The sequence below is a fragment of the Manacus vitellinus genome, unplaced genomic scaffold (genome assembly GCF_001715985.3).
Source record: "Manacus vitellinus isolate BGI_N305 unplaced genomic scaffold, ASM171598v3 scaffold_5_pilon, whole genome shotgun sequence".
NCBI lineage: Eukaryota > Metazoa > Chordata > Aves > Passeriformes > Pipridae > Manacus > Manacus vitellinus.
Genome location: NW_021940682.1, coordinates 31,609,643 through 31,630,160, shown reverse-complemented (window position 1 = coordinate 31,630,160; position 20,518 = coordinate 31,609,643). Strand labels below are relative to the sequence as shown.

At 41.2% G+C, this 20,518-nt stretch overlaps 1 protein-coding gene across 2 annotated transcripts in view; it reads right to left on the bottom strand.

Moving 5' to 3' along the window:
- Nucleotides 1-20,518, bottom strand: part of PTPRR (protein tyrosine phosphatase receptor type R) — a 136,155-nt gene that overhangs the window by 54,055 nt on the left and 61,582 nt on the right. For both annotated transcript variants that reach the window (XM_029963635.1, XM_018080836.1), the window contains exons 4-5: nucleotides 11,705-11,815; nucleotides 5,909-6,171 (exon numbers count right to left, since the gene is read on the bottom strand). In XM_029963635.1, the coding sequence (XP_029819495.1) occupies nucleotides 5,909-6,171; nucleotides 11,705-11,815 (374 nt within the window). The remainder of the gene's footprint in view (nucleotides 1-5,908; nucleotides 6,172-11,704; nucleotides 11,816-20,518) is intronic.

The following is a 20,518-nucleotide window of genomic DNA, read 5'->3' as shown; positions in this document are numbered from 1 at the left end:
TCAAATACAAGATGTTTCTGAGGAAGAATGCTGAAGTCAGACAGAGAACAATAATTTCTCTCATTATTGGGACTAGATGTGTATATAACTTGTGCTAATGTTTCAAACTTTTTCCTTTGGCAGTGATTTCTACAGACTCCTATGGGTTATCTGAATCTACCTTTTTAAATGATATAAAAAATACATTGCTTTTCCTTTCCATCAGAATATCCCTTTTTGTCATGTTATAAGGAAGTGGTCAGAGATGAGCATTTAGCAGCATTATAATGCACATTATTTTCACTTTTATTTCATTATACTTACAGTGAGCTGTACTCACTGCATGTCTAATGAATACTTCTTAGAACTTGAGAAAGAATTTAGGATCTTTAGGATGGTAAGAGAAAGCTCACTGAGTGCAGTCTATTAACTGAAGCATAGAGTTTTTACAGTATTACTCTGCTTTGTGGGGAAAAGTAACATCTCACAATCAGAGTTCAAGCCAAAATTCACTCATCTGTTATGTTTGTAGGGAGCTACACTTGACTGATTTAGATGATTTTCCCCCTACTATTCTGATGTCGACTGATTTTCTCCAGAGGTTGCTGACTTGGTTGCACAGTGTCTGTTGAACAGTGAGCAGCCCCCTCTCCAGTTTTGCTCTTGTTGGCTCTTCCCAGAGTAACATCCGTTTTCCTGTGTCACAGCTATGTCTCCATCGCACAATTATTTTCTTTCACATTTTAAAAATATTTTATTATTTCACTTATCTGCCAGGTTTTTGCTCTATTTGCCAAGTTTCTTTCTATCATAGTCTCCACTCTCTGGTATTTATTTGCAGAGAAAAAAATGAGCACAAAGCCCATATAAAGTGTTACCTGCTCTGAAGGAGAGTCCTGTATGCCTATGGCATCCTGATATGTGACCATGAGGAGCTCCTCCTTTTAGATAGAAAAATTTTCTGATGAATATGTAATAGATTAAGAAAACACAGTGCTGTGATTTTTTCCACTGATTATTTAGATGTAATAGCCAGAGTTTTAGGTCTTTGTGGCTAGGATGGAATACAATGCTTGAGAAAAATTTCCAAAGCACTGTTTGTGGTTTTCAACACACAGTAGAAGAGATATTTTCCACATTTTCTTTTCTTCCATGTATTTTTGCATAATAACTAATTTGAATAAAACACCATATTGCACACTAGTTAGTTGGAATACAGTTTTCATAGTCATAAATAATATGACTGGAACTGGAATAAATAAACTGGAACTAAAACTCACAGCAGCAAGGGTCAGAGGAAATGTAAATCCAGCTGTAATACTGTGTTGGTGTGGTAACATTTATATTTATATCCACCATGCTTGTCATTTAGCAACTCCCTGCTTGTACTAAGAATCTTCAATGCTTGATATGTCAGAAATAAATTTAAAATACCACATTCCATTTCAGCAGATTCTGGTTTTGGTTGGAACCATTCATATCAAGATGAATTTTGGGTCAACAAACAGAATAAAAGGAAGCCTTACTCTGCTAAAGGAAAAAGTATATATTATTCATATAAACCTATAAAAGCCTAAGTAGAAAAATAAACACTGATGCAATATTCATGGATGTGCTCACAGAAGAGAAAAGGATCATTTACATTCTAAATTCAGGCATCGGCGCTTCAGTTCATCACTGAAGACACCCACAAGAGAACACTCACTCTCCTGCTCCTTTGGTCAGTAACAGAATGGTGTGGGTTGACAATGGAGAAGGCCTTTGCTGCAAAGGAGCAGCAGTTGTGAAAACACCAGAAGAGAGCAACTTCAAAGCATTCTGTACTGAACAATCCAAAGGATGCCAGGAGGCTGTGAAGACAGCTCTTCACTTGCCTGCCTCAGCATCAATCATTAATTGTAATAGAAAGGGGGCAGTGCCTCTTTGTTCTAACGGTCCTCTCACCTCCACACCTGTCAGTTCATCCTTCACTCTTGGCCACCACCGTTCCATCCCTTTCCCAACTGCAAACTGCACATGGGCACACATCCCTGATCAGCATCTAGGAAAATCATAGAATCAGAGAATAGTTTGGGTTAGAAGAGACCTTTAAAGGTCATCTAGTCCCACTCCTTGCCATGGTAGCGACGGCTTCGGTTAGGTTAGGTTGTTCAGAACCTCATTCAACCTGACCTCGAATGTTTCCAGGGATGGGGCATCCACACCTCTCTAGGAAACCTATAATCAACTTATATCTAATCTAAATCTACCTTCCTTCAGTTTGAAGCCATTACTCCTTGTCCTACCGCAACAGGCCCTCCTAGAAACTTTGTTTCCATCTTTCTTATAAGCCCCATTTAAGTACTGAAAGGCCACAATAAGGACTCTCTGGAGCCTTCTCTTTTCCAGGCTGAACAACCCTAACTCTGTCTGTCTTCACAGAAGAACTGTTCCAGCCCTCTGATCATTTTTGTGGCCCTTCTTGCTCCAAAAAGTCCACATCCTTCTTATGGTGGGGGCCCTGGAGCTCAATGCAGTACTCCAGGTGGAGTCTCATGAGAGTGGAGCAGAATCGGGAGCAGAATGGTCTCCTGAGGCCACTGGGGCAGTTATCCTGACTACGTGATCGCCTTCCGTCCTCCAAGAGCTACAGCCCAAGGACAGAAGCGCTGGCCGGCGCGCTGCCGGAGCGGGGATGCGGGGCAGCACTGCCCGCCGGCTCTAGGTGTCACCCTCTCCGCGCCCGCGCTCACGCACAGCCGCGTCCGGAGAGGCGTGTGTGTCTGTGGGGCGTACAAATCATCTGCGGCATTCTACACATTTGATAGTGCAAACGCTGCATAATCTGCTGGGCGTCTGAGCTTTATAGAAATAGCTGAGTAAGAGCCTTTCCAGACGTGCAGAAAAATATGTTCGTGGACTTGGCTCTAGTATTCAGAAGCACAATACATTTTAAGAAGCTGGACAAACTCCCAGAAACATTTTTATCCGTGCATAGTTGTCCATAAACAATTTGTTTGCCTCTGTACTGGCCAATGCTATTCCTATTAAAATGGAAAGGTTCCGAGAGCCTGAGGCTAATGTGGTGCTTTGTGAAATTCAGTTCCACTGTATTTTTGCATTTAGATCATAGAATCATATAATAGTTTGGGTTGGAAGGGACCTTTAAAGGTCACCTAGTCCCACTTCCCTAACATGGGCAGGGACAGCTTCAACTAGATCAGGTTGCTCAGTGTCCTGTCCAACCTTACCTTTAATGCTTCCAGGGATGGTGCATCTAGCATCTCTTTGTGCAAAGTGTTCCAGAGTTTCATCCTCATTGTAAAAAACTTCTTCCTTATATCTACTCTAAATCTACCCTCCTTCAGTTAAAAATCATTATCCCTTATCCTGTCAAGGGTATGCCTCTCAAAGCAGCACATAGTGTGCAGAGCAGGGAGAGCTTGAGAGGCAGGCATAGAATCATAGCATCTTAGAATAGTTTGGCCTGAAAGGGACTTTCTAAGGTCATCTAGTCCAACACCTCCCTGCAATGAGCAGGGACATCTTCAATGAGATCAGGTTGCATCATCTGACTTTTCTGTCTCCTGCTTCAGAAAGTTTGTCACAAACTTCCACCTAGATGGCTAGGCACAGTGGTTGGCACACTCACTGGTTTGCACCATGGACCGTTGATTTCTATTCAAACAGATACAGGTCAGGATCATACTGGGCATTTCATGACTATGGATCACACTTAAGGAATCAAATCAGGGACCAAAGGAATCTCCATGCTAAGTTTTTCAAGGAGCCTGCATATCCACTCTAGCCTGCCAAGAGCTTCTTTCCCCGGCAGAAACCAAAATCAGGGTAGCAAAAATTATCGAATGAGTACCCTCAAGCTGTGGTTTTGGACAGGAAGGGACCTCCTGGGTTGATCCCACTCCATATTGACAGAAAAAGAGCTGTCAGTAGACTGTTTAGTGCATGGTTTGCTGCTTGCAGTGTGTAATGAGGATAGCCAAGGCTGTCTAGTGCAAGGTTTTTGTTGGGGCAGAAAGGTGGAGAGGAGTTTTAAATTGTCCATTTACCTGGTCATCAGATGACATCTGAGGCAAAATGCATTGATGCATTATTAATTTTTGCCTCCAGTGCTTCTGAGTGTCAAAATATGTACAAATTTGTTCATAATACAGATTATAGTAAATAAATGAGAAATACATGCAATAATAGTTGCTTATGTAAGAGGAGCTGAAGATAAACTATTCCCTAAAGTTCTCTCCCTCACATCCCCAGACCTTTGTATCACTGAGCTTGAAATAAACTTAAATCACCATTTCTTAGAAGTGGACTTGTGCTGATAAAATCTAACTGCATTAAAAATGACAAAAAGAACTGCACAATGGGATGTTATCACAATGACTTTCACTTTTCCATGGTGGTTGATTAGTGTTCTTTTACAGTAGAAACTAAAGTGCTCAGTTCCTTCAACTTCTTTTTCCTTAGTAATAACCTGAAATTCCTGGTTTATTTGACAAAACATCAGGTTTGTATCTCAGCTCTCCATTTTGACATACCTGACTCAGAACTTTGTCCTTCCAAAGGATAAAATTAGGTTTAGGAGTATTAAATGCAGAGTTTCTATCTGTGGAGGTGGAAATTAATATCTTAGATCAATAGTTTTTACTTTCTTTGTTTGTGCTTAACTACAAACTACGTCTACAAATTCCTTTCCCCTAATCCCTCTGAACTACTACATATGCTGTGTTAGGTACTAAGCATTATAAATGAGCTAGGTGATCCTCCTTCTTGTGAGCTTTATTTTTAGGGTCTTGTGAAAAGAGAAGAACTATCAAAATGTGTTTACTTGCTTCCTCCATTCCTTTTTTTTTTCCCTGCAGTGATATCACTAGATATTTTATGACAGCTCTGCCTTTCAGCATCTTTTGCTGATAGAAGACTCAGTCCCCCTCCCTGAGCTCTATCTGTCATAAATCCATGTATAAAATCTCTGTCATCTATGGTTCAAGCTGAATCAGGGTTACAGCTCAGTTGAGAGTCTTTACAGATGAGTCTCTTCTTGGTCTCCACATGGTGTCTGTTCTTTCATTTATTGTCTGTGCCGGGGCAGAAGAGTTCAGTTGCGTGGTTGCATGCTGCATTAGTTATTCAGAGCACTGATACTTTATGAAAGTGGCCTGAAGCCATCAGACAAGAAATTATATAGGTTTCGAACAGAGGAGGGACAGATGTCAGTGTGCATCCTCCTGTGGGAAGAATAACTGGTTTTATAAAAAGAGCACTGGCCCAGTTTTTGAAAGGTACAATGAGTGGCAAGGTTGGGTGCCCAAGTATTTATGAGGAACTGCACACAAGGGTTGGTTTCATTATTAATCACTTCTTCCTCTTTTTTGTAAAGCCTGTAGACTTTGAACTGTATCTTGACTATCATGGAAGGCTGGACTTCAGAAGAAAAATTACCTAAAGATGATAATGGAAACACTGTACGAGATTGCTAAATGCACTCAGTGTAAATATTTCTTTTTTCTAAGTTTTCCATGTGCTAGGCACTCCCTGACAATGAGAACATCCTTTGCTGAGAATACATTACCAGCCCTTGAGCCATCTGCCAGGATCTCCAGGATCAAAACAGGCAAAAATCAATGTAAAATGAAAAATTATTGAAGTAATCATTGGAAAGGGGAATAAATTAATTAGCAAAAAGAAAAGCCACTAATGTAGTTAATCTCAGCCCAAAACTGCACCTTTTTGCATGACCTGAACCTCTGGTCATATGAAAAGGAAAGGAGAGAGAGAATACCCATGAGATAGATATTAACACACCAAAATCTCTCTTCTCAGATGTCTATATGGCAAAGTCTCCCATTGACTGGTAGAAGGGAAACATGAATCACGAAGCATAAGTTTAAAAAAGCAGAACAAATCCTGAATGCGCCAGGCACCATCCTACCTTTCCTGGAGCCCCACGGGTTTCATTCTGAAAGGAGAAGGACTGGCACACAGGGGAGGTTTGAGCTCAGGAACACACTGGCCTTGAGGGTCCACTACAACACTGACAACCTTTGGAGCCTGTTGAGGCTGGACCATGTTGTTGGTGGTCTTATACTCGGACTGAGATGTCTGCAGGGGAAGGGGCGACAGGTGGATCTCCTGCTTCTTTTCCTTCTCTTGTCTCAGTGACAACTGGATCTTCTCCTTTAATCTGTACAGAACCTAGAGAAATAAAGAGGAGAGCCCAATTTCAGTTGCCTAGTAAACAAGGCAAGGAAGGTATCACAAATGCTGGATAAGATTTCTATATGTGGCTTGCATACCTAGAAGGTAAGTCACAAATTGTGTTACACAGCATTTTCCACAACCAGAAAAATATTTCCATTATGTAAACTTCAGGGTGTACATGTGGGCAGTAGGGATTTTAACAGTTCTCACTGTGAGTCAGTAATTATTTGTAATACTAGCAGTTGTATTATTAAAGGGACAAATAACATAGAATGGAAATCAGTCACAAAAGACACTGTGAAGAAGGAAGTAATGATAGAGTAAATGTAGAAATTTTTTTGAGCATTTTAACACAAGAGATGCAATGGTACAAAATAAAATAGATGCTCATGACATATTCAGGTGCAAATCACTAATTATAGCAGCCTCAATTTGTTTTAAAGCAGATGTTCTTGAAAGCACTTACTCATCTGGCATGGAGCTGGTGCTTGAACTTTACTAGGTCACTTTTGTAATGGTAGGTTGCTACTACTCTGAAATACTCCTCAGGATAAGGATATGCCCCAATATCCTCAGAGAAACGCTACCTATTCTGGAATAAAGCTGAAGCGATGAGTGGCCTAGGAAGTTATTTAAGCATCTGTTCAGAAAAGCCTGCTTTATAATTACCTAGGACATACTGTAATATCAGGATTCTCTGTCCACCTATTGCTTATGACCATGGATGTCAGACATCTGCATTAAAAGCTTTTCAGAAGTTGTACTGATCTTCTTCCATCAAACTCCACACCGACATTGCTGAACACTGGCTGGGAGAGGGCTGGCAGGTAGCATGTGCTTTGTAATGTCACCCCAGAGGAACCCACGTTACACCTGTGTCATGGTTTGAGATAGCCCCAAAATCCAATCCCCTAGCTCCATTCCCCCTCCCACATCTCAACCTAATGTGAGATGGGTTTTTCCAGACAAAACACACACCAGACTCAAAGTGGGGGAAAGGGAATATATTACAATGACTATACAAATAAAATACCATATCACATTATACACATGATCACAAACTATCTCTACCACGACATATAGTATTTACAGTGGACCAGATCTCTTCTCTCCTCCAAATAAAAGTCCAGGAGGGAAAGAAGGACAGATCCCTTTCAGTCTTTGAACAGCAGCATCTTCTGAGGCAGCAGTCTGTCTTCTTATCCACATGCAGCAGCTGATAGCTGGCTTTCTGCCAGCATCCACGAGGGAGGTATCCAAGCCTCTCTCGGCCCCATCGCCTCCAACCGAGGGGTCTTCCGTGGGCTTCGTAACCCCAGACAAGGTCGTATCACCACGTCATATCACGAAGACACAGGGGGGTCTTCGTGACGGTCTGGTATCTCCAGGAGACTCAGCTCCTTGCAGGGCCTCTGTGCCCTGTCTCTCAGGCTGCCACCGTGGCAGCAGTGCAAGGGGGGGAGCCAAGGTCAACTCCCCCCGCATTCCTCTGGCCGTCCCGGTCCAGCTCCGGGACGCTCTGAGCTTCTCAGCTCCTCTCTCTCTCTGGTGCTGCATACTCCAAGGCTCCTCTAAAATAGGAGTCCATCTACTCCTCCTTCCAGGAGGTCTCAAAGGAGTTTGGGGGGCTGGTACAGTCTTACCCCCAGAACTCTGTCTCTCAGGCTGCTGGCTCTCTTTGTCTCAGCTCTCCTTCCAGGAGTCTTCTCTCTGCGGTGCTGCATGTTGTTTCTGCTGCTCCTTCAGTTCAGGTGTTATCTGCTCTGGCTCTCTGCCACCGTTTCTCTGGTCAGAGCCGGCTGCTGCTCTGCGCCCATGGAGAAAACATCTCCCGGCATAACTACAGGCACCTAGCCCAGCTTTATGCTGCTCCAGGTCCCTGCAGCCCCCCCCAACCAGGGGCTGGGAGGGCCCAGAGGGCCCAAGGGGCTCAGAGCCCCTTCCTCGTGGCTCTACAACATGGCCACCTCTCCTCAACAACCCAAAACTACTACTCATCTCTTCCGGTGAGCTTGTGATATGTTTACATTTTTGCAGGAGCGCCCATTGGACAGAACTCCAAAACTTCCAGGGGTTTCCACCCCTTGGGGTCTACCACTTTTCTAGCCTCTGGGGGAAAACAAGATTCAAACCATGACAACCTGTTTAACACATCTTATCTCTTTGGAGGACAATTGCAAAAATGATTTCTGAGCTGTAGTTGTGCCATTTTTGATGTGTGCCTTACAACCTATGATACTTACAAGAATTACTATCATAAATACTGCGTAAGAAGGTGGAAGGCACTTACACAGTTTTTTGAAGATGTCTGCAGATATCCTTATACTTTCCACTCTGCTTTATCTGTTCCTGTAAATCATTTGACTTGAATCCTTGAATAATGGCAAAGCCTAGATCAAAGCATTTTTTCCTCTGCAAGTCAGAAGCTCTTTGACAGCTGTTGGCCCACTACTGCACATAAAGATCTATCAATCCATAGCTTACCAGTGAAGACTGGATATATCTGACGGGTTTGTTTGTTCAAGGATTAGCATTAGAGGTTTAGCTGGGATCTGACCTAATGTAATTAGCAATACACCCATTAAACAAGACTTAGCTAAGTAAACCATCTGTTCATTCAGAAGAGTTTAGAGTTGCATGGATAAGATCTCTTTGCCATTATTTTGCAGAAAAAGCAGCCCTACTGTGAAGCAAGGGCACAGGTATTGATAAAGATAAAATGGAGGCTTGAAATATTTTAACTCTCTTTTACTCCACTGATTGCTTTGGTTTAATTTGTTTCTAGTAATCTGCAGACAAACAGCTCAGATATTCACAGCTGTGACCATGCTCACCATACCTTCTTGACACTGATATATTTTGACATAGTTTCACTCCTTGGAGACCCAAGGAATTGTGGCTTTGACTTCCAAAATATGGACAAGTATTATTTCATATCCTTTTTAATAATCTGTTATTAGACCCTAGGTAAAAAAGACAGCTTGAGAGTAACAGAAGTTGAAAAAAACCTAAAGAACCACATTTGATCTAAGTGCTAACACACCTTCCTCAGAAAGCGTGACGGGGCTATCATCACTTAAAGTACTTCCTACTCCACACTTTAAAGGACCTTTCCAAGTAATCTACAGATGCAGGCTAAACTTTCTGCTTTTGGACTCTTTAAACTACAAATAACCACCAATGGACAAATAGGTGCCTACCCTGTAACTCCAATAAAGAGTCCGCATTTTGGCAGTCCCATATGGTTGCTAGAGCCAAAGCTACTCAGGATGAGCCAAATGCCTTATAGTGTGATAGATTGCAATGGCTGAATTTGAAATACTGAATTACTACTTTTCATAATCTGCCACTCTGACACACACTAAGTGGGGTGAAAAACAATGTGAGCTGTTTCTTAGCTTTACAGATTGCACATACCCCATGTATCAGCAGGTCCCAGCAAAATCTGAGACACTGTCCATTTACACAATCTAAGCAGTAGCACACATAAAAAAGATACAGGTTGGACTTGGGAGGCAACAGAAGGGTGAATGCTTGCAGAAAAGACCACAGCATCACAGTAATTCCATCTGGAAGGGAGTTCAAGGAGTCTACTAGTATTTACCTCTGCCTTAAGTTCGAATCAGCTACACCCAAACTATTTCTGACAGATGATTTCTTAACGGCTGAAAACTCCCAAGCTTCCCCAAGCAATGCAATTCAGAGTCTAGTGACACATGCAATAATAAAAATCTCTTTAATGAGTCAGCAAAATCACCCTGTGAAAAATTTGTTCCTTTTCCAGTCCCCAATGGAGAAAGTATTATATTGTTCCTTATCAAAGCCTTTGAAATCTTTCTGTGTTTGGGAACTGTCATGTTTCTGCTTGCTCTTCTTTTCCCTGTAATAAATAAACCAAATAATTTCATGTCTTCTGTGTCTCTAATCACTCTTGCATCTCTTTCCTCCTATAATTGCCTGACATTTCTCACAAGTGTGGTAGAGAGAGACCACAGAGAATAAGACACAATACTACAACCAAATTATTACCAGAGCCAAGTTGAATTCAGATCTTAAGAGATCATATCCTCATTCATACATCCCAGGGCAAGAAGTGTAATTTTTGCAACACTGTTATGTTACTCATTTACCTAAGTGTATGTTCTCTGGTACTGCTGAAACCTTTCCTAAAGAACATATTTCCTACCATATTTCCTTTGCCATATATCTCCTATGTTGTATTGATGCACATGATTAGAGCTCTTGTCCCTGCCAAGCATCATTCTTTGTCCTTCCCATCTTCCTCCAACACCTTAATAATATTTGAAGTTCTGATATTGTCCTACACAATGCTAACAATTCCCAATACTGTCTGTGCATTCTGGATCATTAATGAAAATACTGTGTAGCACCAGGACAAGGACAGGCAGCATTTTCTATACCCTTCCAGTCAAACAGTCAGTAATGACCAAAATATCTCTTCTCCAAAGTAAAAAGTTAGTACTTTTGGAGTTACCCTTCTATTTTGAGTGAGATGGCATGGAGAAATGGAGATGACAAGAAAGTAAAAATTATATAAAGCAACAATTTTCTGTGGTAAAATAAGTGCTTTTCAAATCTTAGTGAGACTTTAAAAGATGAAATAACATCTTGTTATAAATGTGATCATTTTTTAATACCTTCAGTTTAAACATTCTTTCCATCTTGAGGTTGTAAGTGGGAAATCCATTGAAGTTAAAGAAAATTAAGTGTGTTTGAATATATCAAAAGACTTCAAGATACTATGTGTTTATAAATGCTGATAATTGTCAGAGAATTCAGTAAACACTTTTATTTATGCACCACAGAAGAATTACACAATTCAGAGAAGGAAAATATGTAAGATACAACATTGGAAAAAATGCAAAAATTACCCTATGAAGGTCAGTGGTGGTGTAGTGTTGTTAATCTTCTGTGTGACCACTGCACATCTCATACTCAACATATTAGAAGTATGCCTAATGCTCAGAAACCTGGCCACTGAACTCATACAATGTGCATGGCAGAGTTGCTCAAAAATATGATTACTCCTTCATGTACTTACTAGTCATTTCAGTGTAAAATTTGTATATTTGATACATAAATATTGACACATACTCTTAACAACTGTGCACTGATAATTTTGTATCAATGTGATGTTGCTTTTACTATCCTATAAAACTGAAATATAGGCAGGTAAGACCTCAGGGATCTTGGGACCTTTAGTAAGAAGCTTGAGAAGTCATCACTCCTGTTTGTACAGTTACTCTGCAGATTTAAGAGCCTGTTATTTATTTCTTCAGCTTCCTTCTAGTTACATTCTTCAATTGGACTTAAAATACATCAAGAAATGTGGTTCTTCAAACTTTGATTTCCCAGCACTACGAGAGAGACCAACTCTTACTCTGTAGCTGAGTTTTTAATAGCTTTGAGAAAACACCTCTGCTGTAAAGAATGTGTGACCCTGTCCTTCAGACTGAGAAAACCATGATGCAAAAGCCAGAAAAAAGACAGTAAAAAGGAAACTTACCATTAAACAAGTCACTAGAATGACAAAGATGCTGAGAAATATGACAACTGCATAAAATCCTTCTTTGCTCCAGATTTTGTCTGCTTCATGCTGGTCTTGCAAAACATTTTTCTTTTTTTAAGCAAAGAAAGAGAAAGAGAAATAAGTTACACTGTAGCATGTGCAGATTAAATAGCTCTCGTTGGGCATTAATCACCCCCTCAGGTTTGTCACAGTTCACATTCCACCGTATATGACACTCACTTTGAATGTGGCAATTTGCACACTCGCCCTGGCCATGCACCCTGCCTGCTCCCTGCCTGTCAGAGCGGGTGCGACGCAAGGCTCCCAACAGTACACAGAGGATCTAAGATTCTACGTGGCTGCCGAGATAATCCTCCAGCAGGAGTCACAGGCTGGTTGAAGGTAAGCACACAAGACCCACTGTCTTTCTTGGAAATTACCTGGTCATTAGGTGAAACATCAGTGCTCCCACCTGGGCTTTGGGAAGCACTCGCCCTGCCTCTTTCTTCCTAAGGCTTATCTCCAGCCCCAGCACTCACAAGCCACCTTCCCACTGTTTACACCTGACACAGGAGCAAAGGGCAGATGACTGGCTGCTTTGCCTTCATGAGCCAGGAAGCCCTGACACTGTCACCTCTAGGTTACACACACACATATGTAAAAATACTGATTTTTATGAAAATAATATCAATATCTATCTATAATTCTGATTATGCTTAATCTCATTATCTTTGGTTTCTTGCTGATAGTACATTTCTGAAACAGCTGTGCACACTAAAATTTCCAGAAATCCTGGGAAACTCCTGGGGATTATGAAATAATTATAATTGTAAAAGCATTTATTTTTGCCAGTGTGGAGATTTGGCTGGACTATTAAATTACCAGAATTCTGCTATGTTTTCAAATATACCCTCAGTCTAACTGCAATAGACTATTTAGACTAAAATATGCTGCCTTGTGTTTCTGTGAGCACAGTTCAGTAGACATTGTGCTCCCAATTTTCAGCTGCTTGCTTTTTTTTCTTAATTAAGTATTTTCAGTACAATTCTCAGACTGAGTAAAAACAACTTCTTAAATTCTGGTTTCCACTGTAAATTCAAGGTCTTGGTGTTTCCTCTTCACTGAAATTCCCCAATGGCTTTAATCAAACTTCTTGTTTAACTAGTGAGTCATCTTCCCATCCCAAGGTGGCCTTTTTTTCTCTCTGGGGACATTGTGTAAGAACTGGCAGTTTTTCACAGAGAAGAGTTCTTCTGTTTAAAGGTGAGTGGCTGCTCAGTAACTGCAAGGACCCTCTAGCACTTACATGGGTTCTTCATGCTCCAGTGTCTGCTTAGCCACTGATTAGCCTGCTCTTTTGGGCAGTTAATATATCAAGCAAACTCTTTGTCTTCATCAGCCTCTGAAACACAGAAAGTCGTGATGATGACAAATTAATGTGGAAAAGCTTCCTGAGGAGCAGGAGATAATGGCTTGAGGAAGAGAGGACAAGCTGACAAAAGTCTGCTGGATGGTGGATCCCAATATAGTTTTCATGGTTCTCCTTTCAGCATGGGTTTGTGCCCTGCTTGCTTTGAAAAGGCTCAAGACAATCCAGATACAAGACAATCCACAGGTCATACTGCCACAAAATGCAAACATTTAGAGAGGAATTTGGTAGCATGGCTAATTTACAGAAACTTGCCTGCTAAAAGGAATGCATATGTGTAACTGGGAGTTGACTGCTTTAGAACTGAAAGCACAATAAGGAAAGAGTTTTCTTTGGAAGTCATAGCCTTGGGGACCAGAATGGAAATCCTTCATCTCATTCCAAGCAACTACAGAAACCAACCTTGTGAAATTAGTATATTTGTGTGTGTATAATCATGCAGTGTTTCATGGTCTGGGCTTTAAAGTATTGCAGGTATTGACAGTTTGAAAAGATTTGTAAGTGTCAGTCTGATGTTTAACAAGCAACTTACAAACCAGGGCTTTCAAAGAGAAGCTGGAAATCTTGCCAAATATTTCTGCAAAAATTGTTCCTAGACATATTTAAACACTGCTGCCACTGTAGCGGGGTGCAGCTCTCCAAGCAATCTGCTACCTCAGCACAACAAGGTTATTCTGCTGCACTCATGGCACAGGACTTGGGTCCCAATACTGGCTCAGAGCCCAGATCTGCAGCTGCTCTGCATTCAGGACCGCTCCTGTTGAGCTCCATGGGAATCCAATGGCAACAGCAGCAGCTGCAGCTGTGGCCCATTAGCTATAAACTCAGTATTTGACCCTGAGTGAGTTACCTGATGGCTTTCCGGTGTTTCATATCACTCAGAAGGAAATCTAGATAAAAAGCAGGAGCTGAAGGAGAATTGGCCATGCTGACCAATTGTAAGTCAGTAAATGCTGAAAGGATAAATACACTAAGAAGTAAATGAAGAGCTGTGGTGGGGAAAAAAAAGTTTTCCCCCTGGAGTTAAAAAAATGGTAACCCCAGAGGGGGTGGTGTCCCTTGGGGTTAAGCCAATCAGCGCTCCTGCAAAATATAAACATATTACAACCAGACTGGAAAAGGAGGATGTTGGAGTTGGAGTTGTAGAAGAGTGGCTATGTTCTGAGACCACGGGGAGAGAGAGAGAGGGGCTCAGAGCCCTGTTGGGGGCTAGGTCCCCCCCAGCCCCAGCTGGGGGGCTGCAGAAACTTGGAACAGTGTTAGACTGGGCCAGGTATCTGTAGCTAAGAGCTGGTGGAAGTTTCTCCACTGTGAGCAGCAGAGACAGCAGTGAATGGAGAGACTGTGGCTGAAAGCCAAGAGATAAGAAAAGCAGCAGAGGCGGCTTTCAGCCAAGCAAGAAGATACAAAGATGTCTAATGCAGAGAGAGACAGAGCAGGACTAAGCTCTACACAGAGTTTTGGGGTAAGAACTGAACCAACCCCCCCAAAACCCCTTTTGAGACTCTTCCTAGGAGGAGGGAGATGGACTCTGGCTTGAGAGAAGTCTTGGAGTGCAGCAGTACCGGAGAGAAGAGCTAAGAAGCTCGGAGACATCCCAGAGCTGGACCGGGATGGCCGGATGGAATGCAGAGGGGGTAACCTTGGCCCCCCCCCCACTGCTGCCAAGCTGGCAGTTCTGAGACAGAGCACAGGAGCTCTGGTAGAACGGTTGAGGCAAAGACTTTCAACTGAAAGCTGCCCTAACGTTCTGACTCAGAGGTAAATCCCCTGAAGAAGGAACTTTCACGAAGATGCCCCTGCACTTCGTGATATGACGTGGTGAAGCGAGTTTTGTCCCTGCTGGCAGTCCACAGGCGAGACCTTCGATTGGAACCGAAGGGCTGAGAGGGGGAAAGGAGACTCCCCTTGTGTGTATTGGACAGAGATTCCAGCTACGATAACTCCAGTTACAGCTGCTGCTGCATGGAAGAAGAGAGGCTGCTGCCCTGAGAGTGGAAAGGATCTTTCCTTTTCCCTTCTGGACTTTTATTGGAAGGAGAAGAGATTTGATCCTTTGTAAATACTGATTTATCATAGGAGAGATAGTTAAGATTATGTATATGATGTATTGTAATATTTATTTGTGTAGTGATTGTAATATAATTCCCTTTTCCCCCATATTGAGTCTTGTGTTGTGTCTGGAAAACCCATCTCACACTGGGTTGAGTTGCGGGAGGGGGGCTTGGACTCGGGAATTGGATTTTGGGGGTCTCAAACTACGACAAGAACTAATAGGATTTTTAGTCTCAATGGGTGAGAGACTTGAAAAAACTTTAATTCATTAGTGTCACAACAGTTTAAAATATTTAATAATGGACTTTGTATACATAATTGAGTCTAAGAGAATGAATTTCTACAATGTTTGTCTAATGCTATGTGTGTTCAGGATACGTCTTTCCCTCATTTGTCTTTCTAACAATAACATTCAAATAATATTAACAAATTCTGTAGAAAAGGTAAAAAATGTACAACCCAACTTAAACTTACTTGACACTCCATTTTGAAACACTTTAGTAGTACCTTCACCTAACCAAGGAAATCCCTCCCCTGGATCTAACTGGTGGACAGCAGAATCATTGCTTAAGCTTCTTCCTAATGACTGAAGAAGCTGTGACCTCCAGTAACTCATGCCCATGATAAGGAATTGCCTTCTGACACATCAGTGCTGGTAATTCAGAATTTTGTTCCTTTGTCTGGAAAAACTGATAAGAGGGACAGCAATGGCCACGCTCATTACAAATTGCTGAGACACAGGAAAAAAGCTTGCAGGATGGCCAAATGCTAGACAAAAAAGAGAGGATTCTTGTCCACAATCACAGGCGATAAGCCTCCTGCAGGAAGATGCGCTGTGTCTCAGTTAACTGATGTTACTCCACATTTCTCTCCCTCAGCTGGAAACCTTTCCTGTCTCAGAAATCCACCAAGACTTTCAGACAGTTTTTGAGGAGTGGGAATGTACCACTAAAGGGTGGAGGATATACTCAAACTAATTTGCAAAAATCTACAGCTAGTAAAGGTGGGGGAATATCAGAGAAGGTGGGATGGCAGGGCAATTCCAGTAGCTCGGGCAGCATCAGGTCCTAGAGCAAACCGGTATACAGGAGGAAGGCATCATTCCCTAGAGTTTGATTCCATTCCCTAAGGAATCTTCACAATCGGGTGAGTCTTTCAGTCAGAATTAGCCAGGTTAACTTAAACTGTTTAAATTCAGCATAATTCGAGGTGTGGAAAAATCAACGTATTCTTAACAATGCCATTCAATCAGTAACCTTACTGAAGTTAATGAAGAGTGCCTGCACACAAAGGTATCTGCTTTGCTCTGAACTGTAACAAATGTGTTTAGAAAAAACCATGTTTTTAAACTTTTTTTTTTTTTTTAAAGACACTAAAAATCCACTCTGGCCTTTCTGGGTTTACTATAGAAAAATAGTGGAGTATTTCTATAAGCAAATAAAATGAGCAGCCAGCTTTTAATAATAACAAGAGAGACATTGACCTGTAGTAATCACTGTGAAATCTGTGACTGAAAGATCTTGCTGTGGTATCAAGACCTGCCAAGAAAGGTAAATCTTCACTGGAAAATAGGTGAATTTGCAAATTGGGTCAGTTAACCCCAATTAGTTCCTCAGGCTGAAACACTAATGAGACCACAGCAAGCTGTAGGTCTGAGTTCAGAGAAAAGCTTACAGGGAGCTGGGGATCGAACGCAAGATTAAAAAGGGTTCATGGAAGTTCACAATAACTTTGTTTTTTTCTGTGAAGGCACGTCAGGAAAGGCTACGAAGAAATCATTTCCACCCCCAGTGAAAACATGCAGGAATGCTCAGGCTCACAGGACACTGGATAATAGCCACTTAACCATGTCTCCCATGACAGGTCTTCCCCAAGACTCTACCTTAGGCACATATGTAATGAAGTGCTGTGATTTTACATCCAGGCTGGCAGGCCTACAGGGCTCCTGGCCCTGTTGGGGTGTTCTGGGTGCAGCTGTGCAGGTGTAACACTACATCTGCCTTGCCTGATCATTGGAGCATGACCCTGTGCTCTGTTTTGTTCCCAGTGCCTCTGTCAGTCCAGGCTGTTGTAATTTCTAAGATACTGCTTTTGATCACTTGTCCTTACAGTTTCTGTATGCTTTAAGTGCATGATTGCTTCCTTTGATTTCTTCTCTAATAAGTTAATATTACACATTTCAAAGGCAACCAACAGAAGCTTTGTGCAAGGAGTTTGTAATGATACATTTTGGGATTGCATAATTTTGGAATGAACTCTGGAATTTCTCCTTCAGTGACACAAGTCCAGCTGGCAGATAGCTTAACTCTCAAAAGATGTAACCCTTATTTTACTTAATGTAACTTCAGTTACTTTTGTAATTTAAAACCACTTCAAATTCTCTTCCATTCTAGTAAGCTCTGAAATCCAGAAGTATTTTCTTTTTTTTCTCTGAGCAAATTTAAAGACATTAGGATGTCAGGATTCCCACACCATGGACTGCCTGAGTCATTGAATTTAGTGCTACCATCAAGCACCTATTTGGTATTTTGTTCTGGAGAAGTCTGTTACTGAACCTGTACATACCATGGAACAGAACACAATCCTAAATCCCACTTCAGACACAAACTTTAAACCATAACAAAAGAGCAAATGCTACAACTACAATAAACCATTGGAAGAGCAAGGACATATGAAAGGAATGGCAACGATTCCTTTAAATTTTCACATTCCCACAGGTACATATCTCATTCTACACCATGCAGCAAAGTACTCTAGTGGTTCCTACAGCAAAAACATACAGGGGAAGTGCTCTTTCAGCTACTGCAGAATAAGCAACCGGGTTATAAATTTTTAGGTAGGCAATTTAATTGAAAATAGATCAATCAGTGATCAATGTATCAGCAGATGTGAACCAGCAAATTACCTCTGTAATGAATGGAAATGTAGTTCCAGCTACCTACATCCACTGAAACTTTTGCTGTTTATGGTATCACATGGGCTGAGACTTGGAGCAGAGAACGTCAGTTTCCCACACGGGTTTTCCTACACAATCTTGGTAATATTTCTTCAGACAGGCTAATCTCCTCCATCATTAACCCTCTACAGCTGGGGGTCTAGTTTAAGTTAAACTTTGTTAAAAAGAGTCAACCAAGCAACCTCAGGAGAGGTGTCTCAGAAATGGGATGAACTGCCTGTTGAATGTATCTCTTTGTTTACTGTAGAGAGAGAGCCAGCAGACTTTCAAGCTTTAGATAGCTCATACTGAATATATAGCTGAAAAAGGAGAAAAATTTCAGCCCTAACACCTCTGTGTCAGCCACCCATCTAGAAAAATGAGTGTACTGCTTCCATTCTGCACAGATACACTGATAGTGCACATACAATACTGGCTGTGAAGCACTCAGACTTTTGGGGGCAGAGTGTACAATTTATTAGCTCATGATTTAATTAGGATTGATACCTCAGAAATACACACACACAATGGGAAAAAGAATGTGTCAAAGCTATGTAAAGCTTTGTACAACTGTATCTTCCTTCAAAGTTTTGCCTGTTTTGGTTTGCTGTTACTTTGTTTGGTGCAATTTGTTCTTAGAGCAAGTTGTGAGAAGAGTAAATAAGTAAGTAGTAGCTGACCAAGTAAAGATTGTATGTCGCTGCCTTTTAGTTTTTATTTTCTGTGAAGTCTTACACATGTAAACTACTGAGATACAAAAGGAATATCTGTTAGTGCAAAGCTGCATGATTTTTCAGGATTGGTGCCTTAGCTGTATAATCTGCTATCAATTGAAATATTAAAAGAATCTCTTGTTTCTTCAACAGTATTAGAAGGAGCTAGAGTCTGCACAACTTTGATTCTAATAATCCTTTTCTAAATGACTCCATCTGCTTGTCTACATCTTTTTCCAGAGAAAATTCAAATATCTGAACACTCCATCTTGAACTATAGCTAACTCAAGGTGAGATCTTGACTTCAGTGCTGCTTTTTTTTTTTTTCCAGCATCTCTTCATATCTTGATGACATTTCTCCATTCATCTATTATTCATATATGTTCTTGCCCCATGTCTACATGAAGTGTTATTTGTAACCGAAGCACTTGGAACAGATACTTGCATCTATCCCAACTGTCAGACTCATATGCTTCAATTACAAAGGAAATTCTGTTCTAAAGGAAGCTTAGCTCAGGTGGCTGATGGGTGATATAAAGACTTGATTTACATTTGGACAGCACTACTTTGCTTTGTTTTGTATTAGAACAGCTAACAGTTGAGAACCTGCTAATTTTGATAGTGGCAGGTTGAACATGAACTGGCCTTGGTTTTGTATTCTAGATTCTTAGAGTTAGAATACTTAAAATCAGCAAAACAATTTCTAATCAGTGGAAATACAGGTGGGCATAACAGCCAGTACTGATTCAGCAATGACTCAAACATAGGTCTGGATGCAAAAAGCCCAGGAACTCTATCTATACAGGGAAACATAGCTCATTAGAGTATTTAATTTTTTTCCCCCACTCTTTCGGACATAGACATCTCCTCTGTCAAAATGGGAGTTTCCACTGAAAATGCTGATTCTTGATAACATGATTGAAGCTGCTTGGCCCCTGCACTGAATTCTGAAGGTCTTTATATGTAGGTAAGGGCTTCTAATAAGACGTTAAATAAAATGCAATGTGATTTGACCATCTCTATGAGCTCAGTGGTTTCCTTTCCTAAAGGACTTTGCTTTTTTTCATTTGTTGTGCACACCTTAAATGGTCAGCTCAGAGTTAATGTCCATCTCACTAATAATGTCTCAGACACAGTGGAGATGATAATGCAGTCTCTGCTTTGAAATAGATTTTTTTCCCCAAAAATTGATGAAGTCATAAAAATAATAGCTACAAGTTTTTTTACCCTCTTTTTGGAACAGGTAAAGAAAATAAATCCCTCACCTCTCCTGAAAATAGAAAGAAGCATGGGTATAATGTAAAAATTCAGTTTTTCAAAATAATTTCAGACACAAGTTACATGGGTAGTAATGGTCACACCTAGTATCTGCATTCCATTTATCACTCTACTGAAATTGTTATAGAGACCTTTGTTCTGTTCCCTACACTTCTCTTGCAGTTGTCTGAGAACCTGAGAGCCTTTGCTGACCTCACCAAGGCTTTCGATACTGTGAGCAGGAAAGGTCTATGGAAAATTTTGGAACACTTAGGTTGTCCCCCCACGTTCCTCAAAATGATCATCTCACTCCATGAGGATCCAACACAGCCAAGTCAGATATGGCAATGCACTTTCTGAGCCCTTTCTAATAACTAATGGTGTGAAACAAGGCTGCGTTCTCGCACCAACCCTATTCACAA